The 12,847-nt window shown below is 49.0% G+C and overlaps 1 protein-coding gene across 2 annotated transcripts; it reads right to left on the minus strand.

Moving 5' to 3' along the window:
- Positions 1 to 438: 438 nt before the first annotated feature.
- Positions 439 to 10,684, minus strand: KLHL35 (kelch like family member 35). Of its 2 annotated transcripts, XM_013191307.3 has the most exons (7): positions 10,380 to 10,680; positions 7,877 to 8,767; positions 6,194 to 6,378; positions 5,515 to 5,633; positions 4,865 to 5,053; positions 4,138 to 4,326; positions 439 to 3,334 (listed from the first exon to the last, which is right to left on the minus strand). In XM_013191307.3, the coding sequence occupies exons 2-7, from the start codon at positions 8,764 to 8,766 to the stop codon at positions 3,146 to 3,148; spliced, it is 1,761 nt and encodes a 586-aa protein (XP_013046761.2). In that variant the 5' UTR covers position 8,767; positions 10,380 to 10,680; the 3' UTR covers positions 439 to 3,145. The 2 variants fall into 2 exon arrangements, with proteins under 2 accessions (XP_013046761.2, XP_066846124.1); XM_066990023.1 differs by lacking the exon at positions 4,865 to 5,053 and having other exon boundaries at positions 10,380 to 10,684.
- Positions 10,685 to 12,847: the final 2,163 nt, after the last annotated feature.

Here is a 12,847-nt window from a genome sequence, read left to right on the forward strand (position 1 = left end):
GAATAACAAGTTAAATTCCTCCCCCATCCCTCCCCTGCATGCCCACAGCCCTTACAAAATACAAACATGTTTCAGTGGTACAATGAATATCAGGACCAAGAACATGGTGAATGTTTTAGTACCTATGCCACAAATTCCACCGCCGTGTTACACCTATTGCAATGTATCACACACGTCAAAAGCACATGGGAAAGGTGACCAGAACATCTACTCTTTGGAGTTGTTTATTTCTACAGGATCAAGGTGTGAAGAATAGCAAAAGACTCCTAGAGGAATTAGAAAAATCAGGAAAGATGGTGGAAAGAAGTTTTAAGGAGAGCAACAGTTACGTGGTGCAGCAATGTTGGAGTTTTCCTCACTCATCTTTATTTGCCATTGGAATGAAACCACAAATTTCTGAACATTGCCCCTCCACTCCCTCCCCCCCCCCCCCAAAAAAAAAAAAAATCCAGCATGCCAACTCCTCTTTAGTGCAGCTCTCTTGCCAGATGGTTAAAGAAAAAGCCCCATCCTAAGACAAGGAAAATCCAGGTCCATAAGTTTAAGACCCAATATTAGGTCCCCCAAAACAGGGCTACAAAACACAAGAGTCAACACACCTCAGCAAGGCTCCCTCAGGGGTGTTTCAGCCAGGTGTAAAAGTAGGGATGTTTACCCAAAAAGCTGCAACTGGAAAACTCATTTTCCTATCAAGGCTATCACTATGTCCAAATACACTATTACGCTCCTTCCAAGAATGAGCACAAAGATATGCCAGCAGCCAACCTATGGCTGTGTTTACAACCCTATAAAATAAATACATTGAAGCATATATTTGTCACTGGGACCAACCCTTCTACAAGGCTGATTCCTTGCACTGCTCAGCCTCCTCAGCCTTTGCTCAATGTGTGCCCTTGCAAGCTCAGGGTGCAATCCTTTTCTTGAAACACCAGCAGTGGTTTCCAAAGTGCAACTCAAGATGTGGCCAGTCTGTGGAGAACTACAAATGTCCTTGGCCAGATGAGTGGTAGGGTGAGGTGAAGACACAGGGTCCCAATCCATACACTTTGAAGGGCCCCTGTACCAAAGCAGTGAATTGCTTAAGGCACAGGGAGCAGTGACAGAGGCAGAATTGCTGTGGGGAGATGGTCCTGAGGAAATCAGGCTATAGTAAGATAAAGGTCTCTCTGGCCCTGAAGTCTATCACCCCATGGGTTGATATGCTTGTGCTTTCTTCTGTGCTAATTTAACTAAATCAATGAAAGGTGCCTGTTTTTAGTGAAATAACCACTCCCACTAAAGGCCCATCTGTGATTACAATTTGATTGCAAATAAAATTGCCTTTTACCAGCATGTTTTTCCTTTTCTCTCCTCAGAGGAATAATCTATAACAGCATTGAATCGCCTTTATGTTGCTTGAAGGACACATCCTGTTGTTCATGACCTTATAAAACATCTAACCTATGTGCACAGGCCTTGAGGAGAATTTGAGGCTTAGAACAGATAAATAGTGTACCTTGATGAACAAAATGGCCACCGTAGCCCTGAGACTTTTCAGAGGTGACTATGAGGAGTGTAAGGTACGTTTTGTGCAATGAAACACCCTGCTCTTCATGTGGACAATGGAAAAACACATATTTCCTAATGAAAAGAGATGAGCATGCTCAGGTTCCAGCCAATTTGGTTTCTTCAGCAGGAACTTTTTTGCCATGTTTTACAGGTGATCCTCATATCATCACGAAGAAGAGGTGAACTTCTCGGAACTCACAGAAGACAGAGGTACTAAAGAGCACCAGAAAAAATCCAGCCATAAAGGGGAACGAGGCAATAACAGGAGGTTTAAAATCATTAGAAGGCCCTGAAAAGAGGAGTATCTGGGCCAATAGCCATAGTAGTCACCACTGCTTCAGGAAGAAGCCATCACTGGGGTGAGGAAAGAAAGGTGCAGAGAGAACAGCAGCCAGCCAGCAGCCTGCTGTAGAGGGGTGCACCCTACAACATACAAGTCATGGGAGTTTTTAAGAGATCCCACTCTACATTTGGCAGCACCTACATCCCTATTGGAACAACATGGACACCTACGTGGACCCATCAGAAATTACCAGGTCCAGTCATGGACTAAAGACACCAAAAGTTACGGCTATTCTAACAAATTTAATGTGCTCAGGATCATTTCTAGGCGTGAGGCCAACTGGCCTGGTGCTGCACGATCTGTGCTGTTGAATGCTTGCACCCCCAAGCAGGCTGCACATTTAGGCTCTCAGGGGCCCTGGGTCCAACCTGTTAAATATCGAGTTTATTTTCCTAGTTACCAGCACATTTCAGAGCCAAAAGGAGACAGACACAATTCTGCGGCTACAGTGCTTCAGGACTTCTTGCCTAATTCCTACACATTGGCCTACCTCTGCTCTCTGAAGAAGAAACTCTTGGCTACACAGTTCACTGGACAGTACAACTATGCAACATGTATGAAGACATACAGCACTCTGTGCTTTCAGGGCATGGACCCTCATACACCATGTGCAGGTTGGAGTCAGAGCTCACCCTATTTAACCAGGCTTTTAGCGATTTACCAGAGAGATTTTCTTGGGGTATCAGCTATGAGGTCTCAGCTCTCTGCTGTAGTAGGTAGGACTGTTCATGGATGTCATTTAGGCCAGCACTGTGGTTTGACACAGGGCTCTAGAGGGCTAAATGCACAAATATCTGATAGCTTTAGCTAAAAAAAAGGATCCTGTAACTATAATTGTGACTGCAACAGCCTCAGGCATCAGAGAGCAGCAACAATACGTGTCCTTGCAGGACAGCGAGCCTCTGTTGGCAACATTGCAGAAAACCATAATCTACATCCAGGGAAACCTAAAAAAAAGTCAAATCCAGTAGCTCCAGGGGCTGTAACGATACTTGAATCCTCCTGTGCAAGGTCTGCAATGCAGCTTTCACACAGCCCAGCACCCTTTCATCCTCTCACCTAGATCAGCATCAAAATCACTGGCATCACCAGGCCTGGAAAAACAAAACAGTGCTCAGGGCTTGGCTGGAGCACATCTTCAGCAGCTTGTATTGCCCTTCCCCGCAGAGAGCTGAGCTGTCTGTCCACACGCTGGTGGCCACTGTCTCAAGGGGAGGCTCTGGGTGGGAGAAGGATGCTGCCAAAGCCCCGCGGTCATCTGTTCATGCGCTGCAGGATGGTCACGCAGCCGTGATAACTGGTGCAGCGCTGCAGCGGCGGCTGCTGCTCCACGCTGCCTGTTGCGGGGTCAAAAGTGAATGCTTTGTCCGTGCCTTCCCCGTTCTCGTCTCGGCCGCCCAGGATGTAAATCTTCCCTCCGCACACCGTCAGGCCACAGCTCTCCTGGAAAGCAGAAGGAAAGCCCAAGAGCTGAGGAACAGCCCTCCAGCTTTGTGCATCATTGCAATGGGCTCAGCTGTCACCTGCTCTGGAGAAGGAATGGAAAGTCAGTAGGGTAAGTGGAGTCTGGCTCCTGGGTTGCTGCAGTCTTAAGGTTTCAAGCATTTGAAATACCTCGAGCTGGTGATGGGAGCTTTGCTGTTCCTGGTGGCTGCCCAGACTCACAAGGATGCTGAAAGCCCAGAGAGTCGCCCACCACCTCCATGCCAGAACTGCTTGTACGGGCACACCGATGGTGGCATTTTAACTCATATTGGGGTGGGCTGTCCCCCGTCATTCCTCCCCACTCACTGTGCCATGGCTCACATTGTAGCCTGGCCTTGGAGCACAAAAACACGAAATCAAGTGTGATGAAGTTAAACCAAGATGCACACCCACAGCGGGTGCATGTTCAGTACACACACCAGGTTAGAGCCAGCATAACCCCTCGCCTTGCAACATGCAGCATGGAGAAAAGGTCCTCAACACCCACCTTTTCACCCCACAAATCCTCTCCAAGGGCCTTAACAGCTGGTACGGACCCAGCCTCAGCAAGAAAATATGGGATTTCTCTGGGAAACACATCTTCCAAGCAGTCATTGATGGTAAGTACATAATTTGACTTGAAATATAGAGGTCAGTATGTTCTCATGCTCAATTCCAACCCCCCATTGTATTTTACCTTCAGTCTCAGCAAAGCACAGATGGGTACGTTTGTTCTAGAGAGAAGGAAGGCTCAGGGCTTCTTTCCTAAATCTTTTCCTTACCAGAGGCCCAGGGAGTGTGGCCACTTCTTGCCAGCTGTCTTCCCTTGGATCATAGCTGAAGATTTTACTGAGGAGTCCACCTACGACATAAATGATGTTGTCCAAGCAGACAGCACTGATGCACCTCTGGTAAAAAGGAGTGGGAGACAAAAGCGTCCACTTGTTCTCCTCTGGATCGTAGCACTGGACCTGGGAGGAAAAACGCAGCTATGGGAACATGAATTAACCTCATCTCCCTCCTTGGATGAAGTTGATATCCACTAGAAATAAAAGAAAATAGATGCAGAAACACAGACAGGAGCTTCAACACCCAGAGACCAGTGCAATGATCAAAGGGATGAGGGTTTCTAGCGTTCCTTTTTCAACTGGCTGGGACCTCAGGCAGTGTCTCTGTGGGCCTGTGTGTTCAACTCTCCCAGACAAATTACAAGCCCCCAGGGTGGCTGGTCCTGACCCAGACGTGATTAAACATTCAGGGATTGAGCTGAGTGCCATTAAAACTCTCAGCACAACTCAGGTGCCAACATTCCCTCATGAACCATGTTTTTTAGGTCTCTGGCCATCCTTGATGCTCTTTGCTGGCTTTCTTTCAATCCTCTCTCTCAAAGCACAATGCCTGAAACCAGACCAAAGCTGAGCTGAAACCTCCCATGCCTGAACTTGCCAAGGGCTTATTTTGCACCTCACAGCCGTGTTTCTACTTCACAGTCATCCTCACCAGCGATACCTTGTCAGTGTTAGCAGTGTCATCCACAGCGCCGCCCAGCACGTAGAGCTTGTTCAGGCAGGAGACCACAGCCGCCGAGCTCACGGCCTGAGGCAGCGGGGCCAAGGTTGACCAGCTGTTGGAGAAGGTGTCATAGCACTCCACGCTGGAGAGGCGGTAAAAACCATCAAAGCCTCCCACAGCGTAGATCTGCCACAAAAGGAGCAAAGCAAGCTGATTAGAAACTCCTGGAGTCACCTAATGGGCTGCGCTGTCATGGTGTGCATGAGGCGAGGCTAACGCTAGGCCAGAAGGGCAGAGGCCAGGCCCTGGTAAAACCTTCTCCTTGAATCCAGTGTCAGCACACAGGTTGACCAGTTTGAAACACCCCACCCTGCATGGTTTTCATCCAAATACTCAACACAGCCATCTGCAGAAGTCTTCCACCATCCTGTGGTAGAACTTACTGCTATGGCCTCATTGCTGGCTACCTCAGGTGGCAACACAGCCAAAGACTATTGACACCTTAGTTATGTCCTAGGCTTCTCCCACCAAAATCATCTCCAAATGAGCCAGAAAACAACCAAACACTGACAGTTTCTCATTGTACTTGACACTGGGAGAAGCAGGGGACTGTGCTCTGTAAGGGTTGTTCCCAAATTCAGGCCTACCTTGCCCTGAAGTGTTGCCATTTTGTGCCTCCATCGGCCTTTCTGCAGACAAGCGACCTTGATCCAGACGTTCAGCTGGGAGCTCAGCACCCAAACATCGTTGCTGCTGATGTGTCCCCCTGAAAAAAAGGGGTGGAGAGCTGGTGCAATCCCAAAGACAATCCCATCACCTCGGTACACCACCATACCATATAGTTCCTCTGTGCAATGGAACAATCTAGGCCAGAAGATGGCTCTTGGGTCATACTCATGTAAACTCAGCTTCCCAAGGAAGATACCCTATGAACTTTAAGGAACTTATTACACTACTCCATCCCTTCTATAGAACTCTTCTGATAGGCATTTTATTTTAAATGAAGGCCAGGCAGAAGACCCTGATGTTATAGGAAATTCTGACAGTACACATCAAAACCAGCTCATTCCACAGCTGGATACTTCGGACAGATGCCCCAGTAAGCAGGAAGAAAAGCTTTTTAATAGTGCCATCCTTCCCTAGAGCTGAAATCGGCTCCTTGGAACACCAAAATGCAAACCACCTAAGAGTAAAACTCAGAAGAAATTACTTTGCTCTGGAGTCGTGAATGAGTCCCACCAAACAGACATGGGGAGTATCTGCCCAAGCAGAGGTCCTGCTGCTTATTGCAAGCAGGAAGGGAGCAGCCATCCCAGGGCATCTCACCTGATATGTACACGTCATTCTTCAGTGTGCAGGCAGCAAATTCTGACTTGGTGTAACCGGGCACACTGGAGAGGGCCGTCCACTGCCTGCTCTTCGGGTGATAGAGATCTGTGAAGGGCAGCTTCAGAAGGCCTTTCTTGTCGCAGCCCCCAATGATGATGATGACTTCTGCCAGTTCCATGAACCTAGCACATGAAAGACATGGTTAAGTCTCCTATCCCATTTAGGATATTGGCAGACTCCTTCATCAGCCACTGATTTTTCTAGGCAAATCATTCCCCCCACCCCCTCACCCCCCCACACACCTTCCCTCTTACAGGCATGCTCAAATTAAAGGCATCTCTCAGCTTGGGTGGAAAAGGGGCCAAATCGTGGCATTACCCCCTCACCCTCTCCCTTCATTACATCCAAGCCTAATCCTCAACACACGGCCACAGGCGTGCAAAGCTGTTGCTGGCAGCCAGCCCGCCACACTCTCTCTGCCTGGAGAGAGAAGTGTTTCCAGGAAATTTCACTCTCTCCAGACCCAATAGCAGCGAGCAGACGCGAGAGACAGCAGGGGAAGGAAAATCCTGCCAGCTGGTAGGTGGCAAGAGAGGGACAGCTCTGCAGGAGGGGAAGGAGAGGAAGGAGGAGGGTGGAAGGGGATTTAGAAGGACTTGGTCCAATCCCCAGCCCTGCCATGGTTTGTACAGCCTGAGACTACTCACTTAAGGCCAAAGCTGTAAAAGGAGGCGAATTAAAATGTGGATGCTGGGGGTGGGATTTATTCCCAGTGAATTTTAGTGATCTGCATCCTTGAGGAGGTCAGCACAGACTCTGTTATTGAGCAGTTCTTTCGTTAACAACCTGTTGCGTCATCCAGCACAAAGAGGCAGCTTCAAGCCTCACACCAAACTGAAAGGGTTCAGACCAGCTCTTCCACCTGACAGAAACCCTAAATGCCAGGCCGGGACTTCTGAGAGGCACTGGTGCAAATTCCAGCCTTCTGCCCAGGCTGCTCCCCTAAGCAGCAGAAAAACAGCTGGGCTCCTGGGGCCAAAGGGCAGGAGAGCACAAGAACTTTCTCCTGTGGTCATGGGTCTCTTCTAGAGAAGAGTGGAGAGCCTTGCAAACCACCTGGTTTGATACAGCAACTCACCCCAGAGCAGACGTCTCCATGGGTGCTCTTACCAAGCACATGCAGAGGGACCTCCATGACCACAAAGAAGCAGCAGAGGCTTCAAAAATATCTGGCCAAATCTAGCAAATCCAAATGCCAAAGTGACAGAAAGGTGCAGACTTTCACAGATACCCGTACCCAGGAATTGTTTTTCTTTTTCATCCTCCACTTTACACCACCAGCTGCCTAGGTCAGGAGTTCTTTATCTTCTTGTTGATCAATAAATCAACAGTGCAAAAGACAGAATCTGAGGGTATATAGGTAGACACCTGGACAGTATATGTTTTTTTTTATTGTTTTGTTTTGGTTTTGTTTTTTTTCCAGAGGACATTAACTCCTGACCCAGCAGCAATGCCTTTGAGCTAGGAGCCATGCTGATGTCCAAGAGGCTAGAAGTAATTGGAAGGAAAAAATAAAAATAATAGAAAATAAATTAACAAATCAGAGAATCCCACCCCACCAGCTTTAAGATCCATTAACTTAGGCCACGTAGGTCTAGGAAACACAACTCTGGGTTTTACCTTCTGGGCCTTGATCTCAAGGAGCTGACCTCGTTCCCAAGGATGTAGTACTTGCGGGCTTCGTGCAGTAGAGGAATGCACTCCTTTGAGTCCTGGATGAGTCCGTCCATCTCCACCTTCTCCAGGAAATAGGTGGGGTCAAGCAGTGGCAGTCGCACATGCTCTAGGAGGTCCTTCAAGGCTCCCTTCCTGGCAGGGACGTCATGCCGTACCCAGCGCATGACTGCTTCAAAGACCACTTCCTCCTTGGGGACCACCAGCTGCTCATCAGACAAGTACTCAACCAGCTCCTTCACACCCATCTCTAGGAACTCTTCATGACACGACACCTCCACAAAACACTCCAGCATGAACCTCTTGCTCTTTTCGGTCAGGGAAGCGATAGAGAATGAGTCGGCGAACTTCATGATGCCCAAACAATTGCACGGGTGGAGCTGGCCTTCAAGGAAGGTGATACAAGCATCTCTGAGCTTGGAGATCTGCAGCAAGTCAGACAGTTCCAAGATGCCCTCAACGTTGTCTTCCTGAATGACGATGTTCCCCCCATACATGTAGTCAAGAAGGAGAGACATGGTAGAGGCAGAAATCTTCTGGATGTTAATGATATTCTGGTGGCCTTCCTTGAGATTGCCACCAAACATAGCCCGAAAATACGTGCTGTTGGCTGACAGCGTAGCACGGTGACAGGGGAATTCTTGTCCATCGATTAATAGCACCACGTCTGTGAAGATGCCACTCTGCCGGTAGGAGTTCAGTGTCTGGAGGATTTGTTCAGCATGGCAGGACCCGCTGCAGAGCTTCATGTGCAGCTTTTCTTTGCTCGGGTCACGCGTTGCATTCTCCAGGCTGCTCGTCCTGTAACTTGACTCTTCCTTCATCATTCGACGCATCCTGATTGGGAAGCAGCGAAGAAGGCAAGAGAACAGCGTGCTCATTAAAATATCTCCCCATGACGTCCAACACCATTGTCGTTTCTGCATCTTTCTCAGTGTCATGGGGAAGTTCAGATTCCAGCCAAAATCTAGTTGGACTACACCCCTTTACCCACATGCATAGCTCATCCTCAATAACCATTTCCTCCAAAGCACAACACAGCAGTGGGCACTAGGCTATTTCCAACCCAACACTATCTCAGTAGAACAAACTTTCTGTTTTTAGGAGATGTTTTTTTTTTTTTCTAAGGCAGTTACCTTACCCAACCTACACTGTACTAACAGCTGGGACAGGGGAGGCTCAGACCCAGAGGCACTGGAACAGGCTGCCCAGGGACTTGGTCACAGCATTGAGCTGCAAGAGCTCAAGGAGCACTTGGCCAATGCTCTCAGATATAGAGTCTGGTTTCTGGGTGGTCTTGTGTGGAGCCAGGAGTTGGACTCGATGGTCCTTGCAGGTCTTCTCCAACTTAGGATATTTTATAATTCTGTGATTTGCCCTTTGAGATGGGTACCAGCGAGGGCAGCCAGCAAAGCACTCTTTATCACAGCTTCTATCATGGCCATGAAGGTTTTAGATTGGTTTTCTGAGGCTCTATAACAGCAAACAAGCACATCTGGGGGGCTCGGGCTCTGCTCATAAGTGCCTGACCCCTTGAGCCAGGCTCTGGAGCATCTCACCACGTGCCTCTGGCAGGAGCACAGGTCCCCAGATGGGGTCACAAGCTGGCAGACATCAACTGCTCTGTGGCATCCACCCAGTCCTCGGCAGGACAGCAGGCATCACACCCGTTGAGGAAGATTACCTTGAGCTTCTCATGAGTCAAAATCCCTGTGCTAACTCGAGCCTGTGATCTTTCTTCCTACATCTGCACCTCACCTGCACCTGAGTGGCCACGTGTAGGACAACCCAGCCTCGTACTGAGGATCCCCGCCCCACTACCCTGGTAAAATATCATCATATCCTCCATGCCTGCAAAAACACACACAAAAACATCTCTACTCCTGCCATGGGGTGTTGCAGAGCCCCTAAGAGGTATGAAGCAGCATGACGAGCCCTACATAAATATCTAAGAAACCCTGGGGGAGTGGGTGAAGGCTCCAAACATCCCAAATGGCACCGATGGGTGCTCAGAGCTCTGCACAGAAGGGAAATGCTGTTAGTTGGTTCAAAGTGATTTAGAGAAGTTACAACAAAGGCAGCTTTCTGGACAGCACAGCAAGCTCCGTGTTCTGCCGACACGCACAGCTCCAGCCAAGAAAGATAAATGCATCTACATCCCGGCTTCTGGGCTAGTCAGGGCTTCTTCCCTGATCTGTACAAGTTTCCAAGCCCTTGAGGTCTCTCGCAGCTTACAAAGAGATGTGTCCCCACCCCAGATTAATCCAAATTCCTTTCCCCAGCTCACAGCCCTCCTGTCTACTCACAATACAAATCCAACTCCAAGGGGGGACTGGGTTCCCCCGCTGCCCACGCACGCTCCTCTCCACATCACTCTCTCTGTCCAAGCACAGCCCAGCAGTAAGCACCAGGTATTTTGGGGCAAGCTCCCTAGGAAGCCCAACGTTACCTGGCCCACAGGTTGTGTCCTCCAGGTGGGACCTCGCGAAGCCTCAGCTTCCCTCTCGGAGAGCTCCCATCCACGCCGGGGCTCAGTGTGGAGACGGGTCCCCTCCGCAAAGCGCGCTCAGCCCTTCTCCAGCAATGCTAGGGGAAGCACAAAAGCCCCGCTTTTATCCTCGCTGCTAAAGAGGAGGGGGATAAATCTGCTTTTGTTTCTCCCGAATGACACGCCAGAGAGCTACAGGGCATTAGCCACGCAGCTGTCAATAACAGGCAGCCAGGGAGGAGCCAAAACCCAGGGAAAGCCCGTGGAGGCTCAGGGAAAATATATCACACCAGGGCAGCTTCAGAGGGCCCAGCCATCTGGAGAGCAAATTGGGGTCCAGGTGGAACGATTCATTTGGAGGAGACTCCAGCTCTCTGGAAACCACGCTAAAGCTGATAAATAAAATAGGGCTCTGCGAGCAAAAAAGGCGCCTGTAGCAGGAACGGATTGGGGCAGTGAGGAGCTGCAGTGCCCCTCATTAATGTGGGATAATTAGGTCCATAAGGACGATGAGGACAGAAGGGGAGGCTTGTCCCAAGTGGCTTTCAGCGTGCTCCCCTCCACCTCAATCCCAGTTGCTGGCTGAATTTGTAAATGCTCACAGCAGGGAGCAAAGCAGCCCTGGGGAGCCCAATATTTGCACCGTGAAGTAACCAGCAGCCTGCAGGCTGCCTTCCCTCCCATGTCCAGCATCACTTTGAACAACCTGCATTATTTCATAGTAAACACAAAGGAAATATTAATAACCACCACACCCTGCATGTTGATATCCATGTTGAAATCACCTTTCCCTGGAGCAGCACCACCACATGTTCTGGCTGGATCCTTTCTGCTCCTCTCCCTTTGCTGGGATGCAAGCTGGCATCTTGCTCACTCCCAGCATTTGCATATGAATTAGCAGCAACCTGGAAAGGATTGTGGTTTCCCAGCCTGTGCTGTGGGCTGGGAAGGCTGGGGAATTTTTGCTCTTAGGACCTTCCACCACGATCAAGTTGGCTCTGCTGGGCCACATCCAGGCATGGATGGAGCTAAAGATGGTTGGGATCTGGGTCATCAGGATGCACAGGCACTGACCCTGCCCTGTGGGGCACCAAAAACAGATCTCTTGGGGTTTGGATACCCTTCAGTGAGGTTATAAAGCTGCCAGTGTTGTGCAGCCATACAGCATGGGGCTAGCACCCTGTAGCCTGAAAGTGCAGGGGCTGTGAGCTGAGTCCTACTCCACTGTAAAGCCACTTCTTCACATTGAAAACACTCAACCCATGGCACGTGGCCCACAGAAGCCATTAGGCACAAAGCTGTGAGCATTAAAAAGAAAATAAGAGTTTGTAGGGCCAGGAACTTCTTGAAAAACTCCGTGTGAATGTGGAGTGAAAGGTTCCTGCAGGAAAAGCAGAGCGACTGTGTTGGGAGAAGAAAGAAATAGGAAGGAGGAGGGATGTAGCTAAGCTAAGAAGAAAACAAGTAGAAAAGAGTGGAAAAGGCAAGAGGAAAAGTGGGAGATAATTTTGGATAAATCAGGTAATGGAGACCACGGTGAGACATCTCGATGGAGGCAGTCACTAGGACCCGATCACACCACGGTCTGTACCTCCCCATTGCATGCCCCAGGGATGAAATATATCCTACCCAGGACAGCTGTCTGTGTGCTTCAGCTTGCCATGGAGAGAGTCAGGACCCTCCCTTCCTGCCCGCAGCCAGTTAGCAGAGGCGAAGGGCAGTCACCAGCATCCAGGAGAAGAGAGAAAGCAGGAGGGAGCCACGCAGGTGAGGGGGGTAGAGCAGTAAGTGAAGAGGAAAGAGGGCTCAGGAGGAAGAGAGGGAGGAAAAAAAAAGAAGTAGCTTAAGAGAAGAATAAAAGAAAAAGAAAGGGAAAGGGGAAGAAAGAAGAAGAAAGAAAGAAGAAAGAAGAAGAAAGAAGAAAGAAGAAAGAAGAAAGAAAGAAGAAAGAAGAAAGAAGAAAGAAGAAAGAAGAAAGAAGAAAGAAGAAAGAAGAAAGAAGAAAAAGAAGAAAGAAGAAAGAAAGAAGAAAGAAGAAAGAAGAAAGAAGAAAGAAGAAAGAAGAAAGAAGAAAGAAGAAAGAAGAAAGAAGAAAGAAGAAAGAAGAAAGAAGAAAGAAAGATGACCCTGTGCCACTGCAGCCCCATGCCACTGCAGCTGCTCACATCACAGCTGGGCTTTTTGTACCCAGTTTGAACCTCACAAACTCTGAGCCTCCGCATCACATGAAGGTTTTCACAGAGATAGAAGAGGTCCTTCTGAGGGCAGATATCCGCGTAGACCTAGGGCATGGTCACAAGGGCATCACCTCCCAGACCCCAGGACTACAGCTCTACCAGCAAATGTGAAGTGCTGGAATGGTTCCCAGATGCTCTGAGAACTATCCCAGCTGTACCACTAAGCTCTTACAAATGAGGGCAGTTTTAGGA

This window comes from Anser cygnoides, chromosome 1 (genome assembly GCF_040182565.1).
Source record: "Anser cygnoides isolate HZ-2024a breed goose chromosome 1, Taihu_goose_T2T_genome, whole genome shotgun sequence".
Lineage (NCBI taxonomy): Eukaryota > Metazoa > Chordata > Aves > Anseriformes > Anatidae > Anser > Anser cygnoides.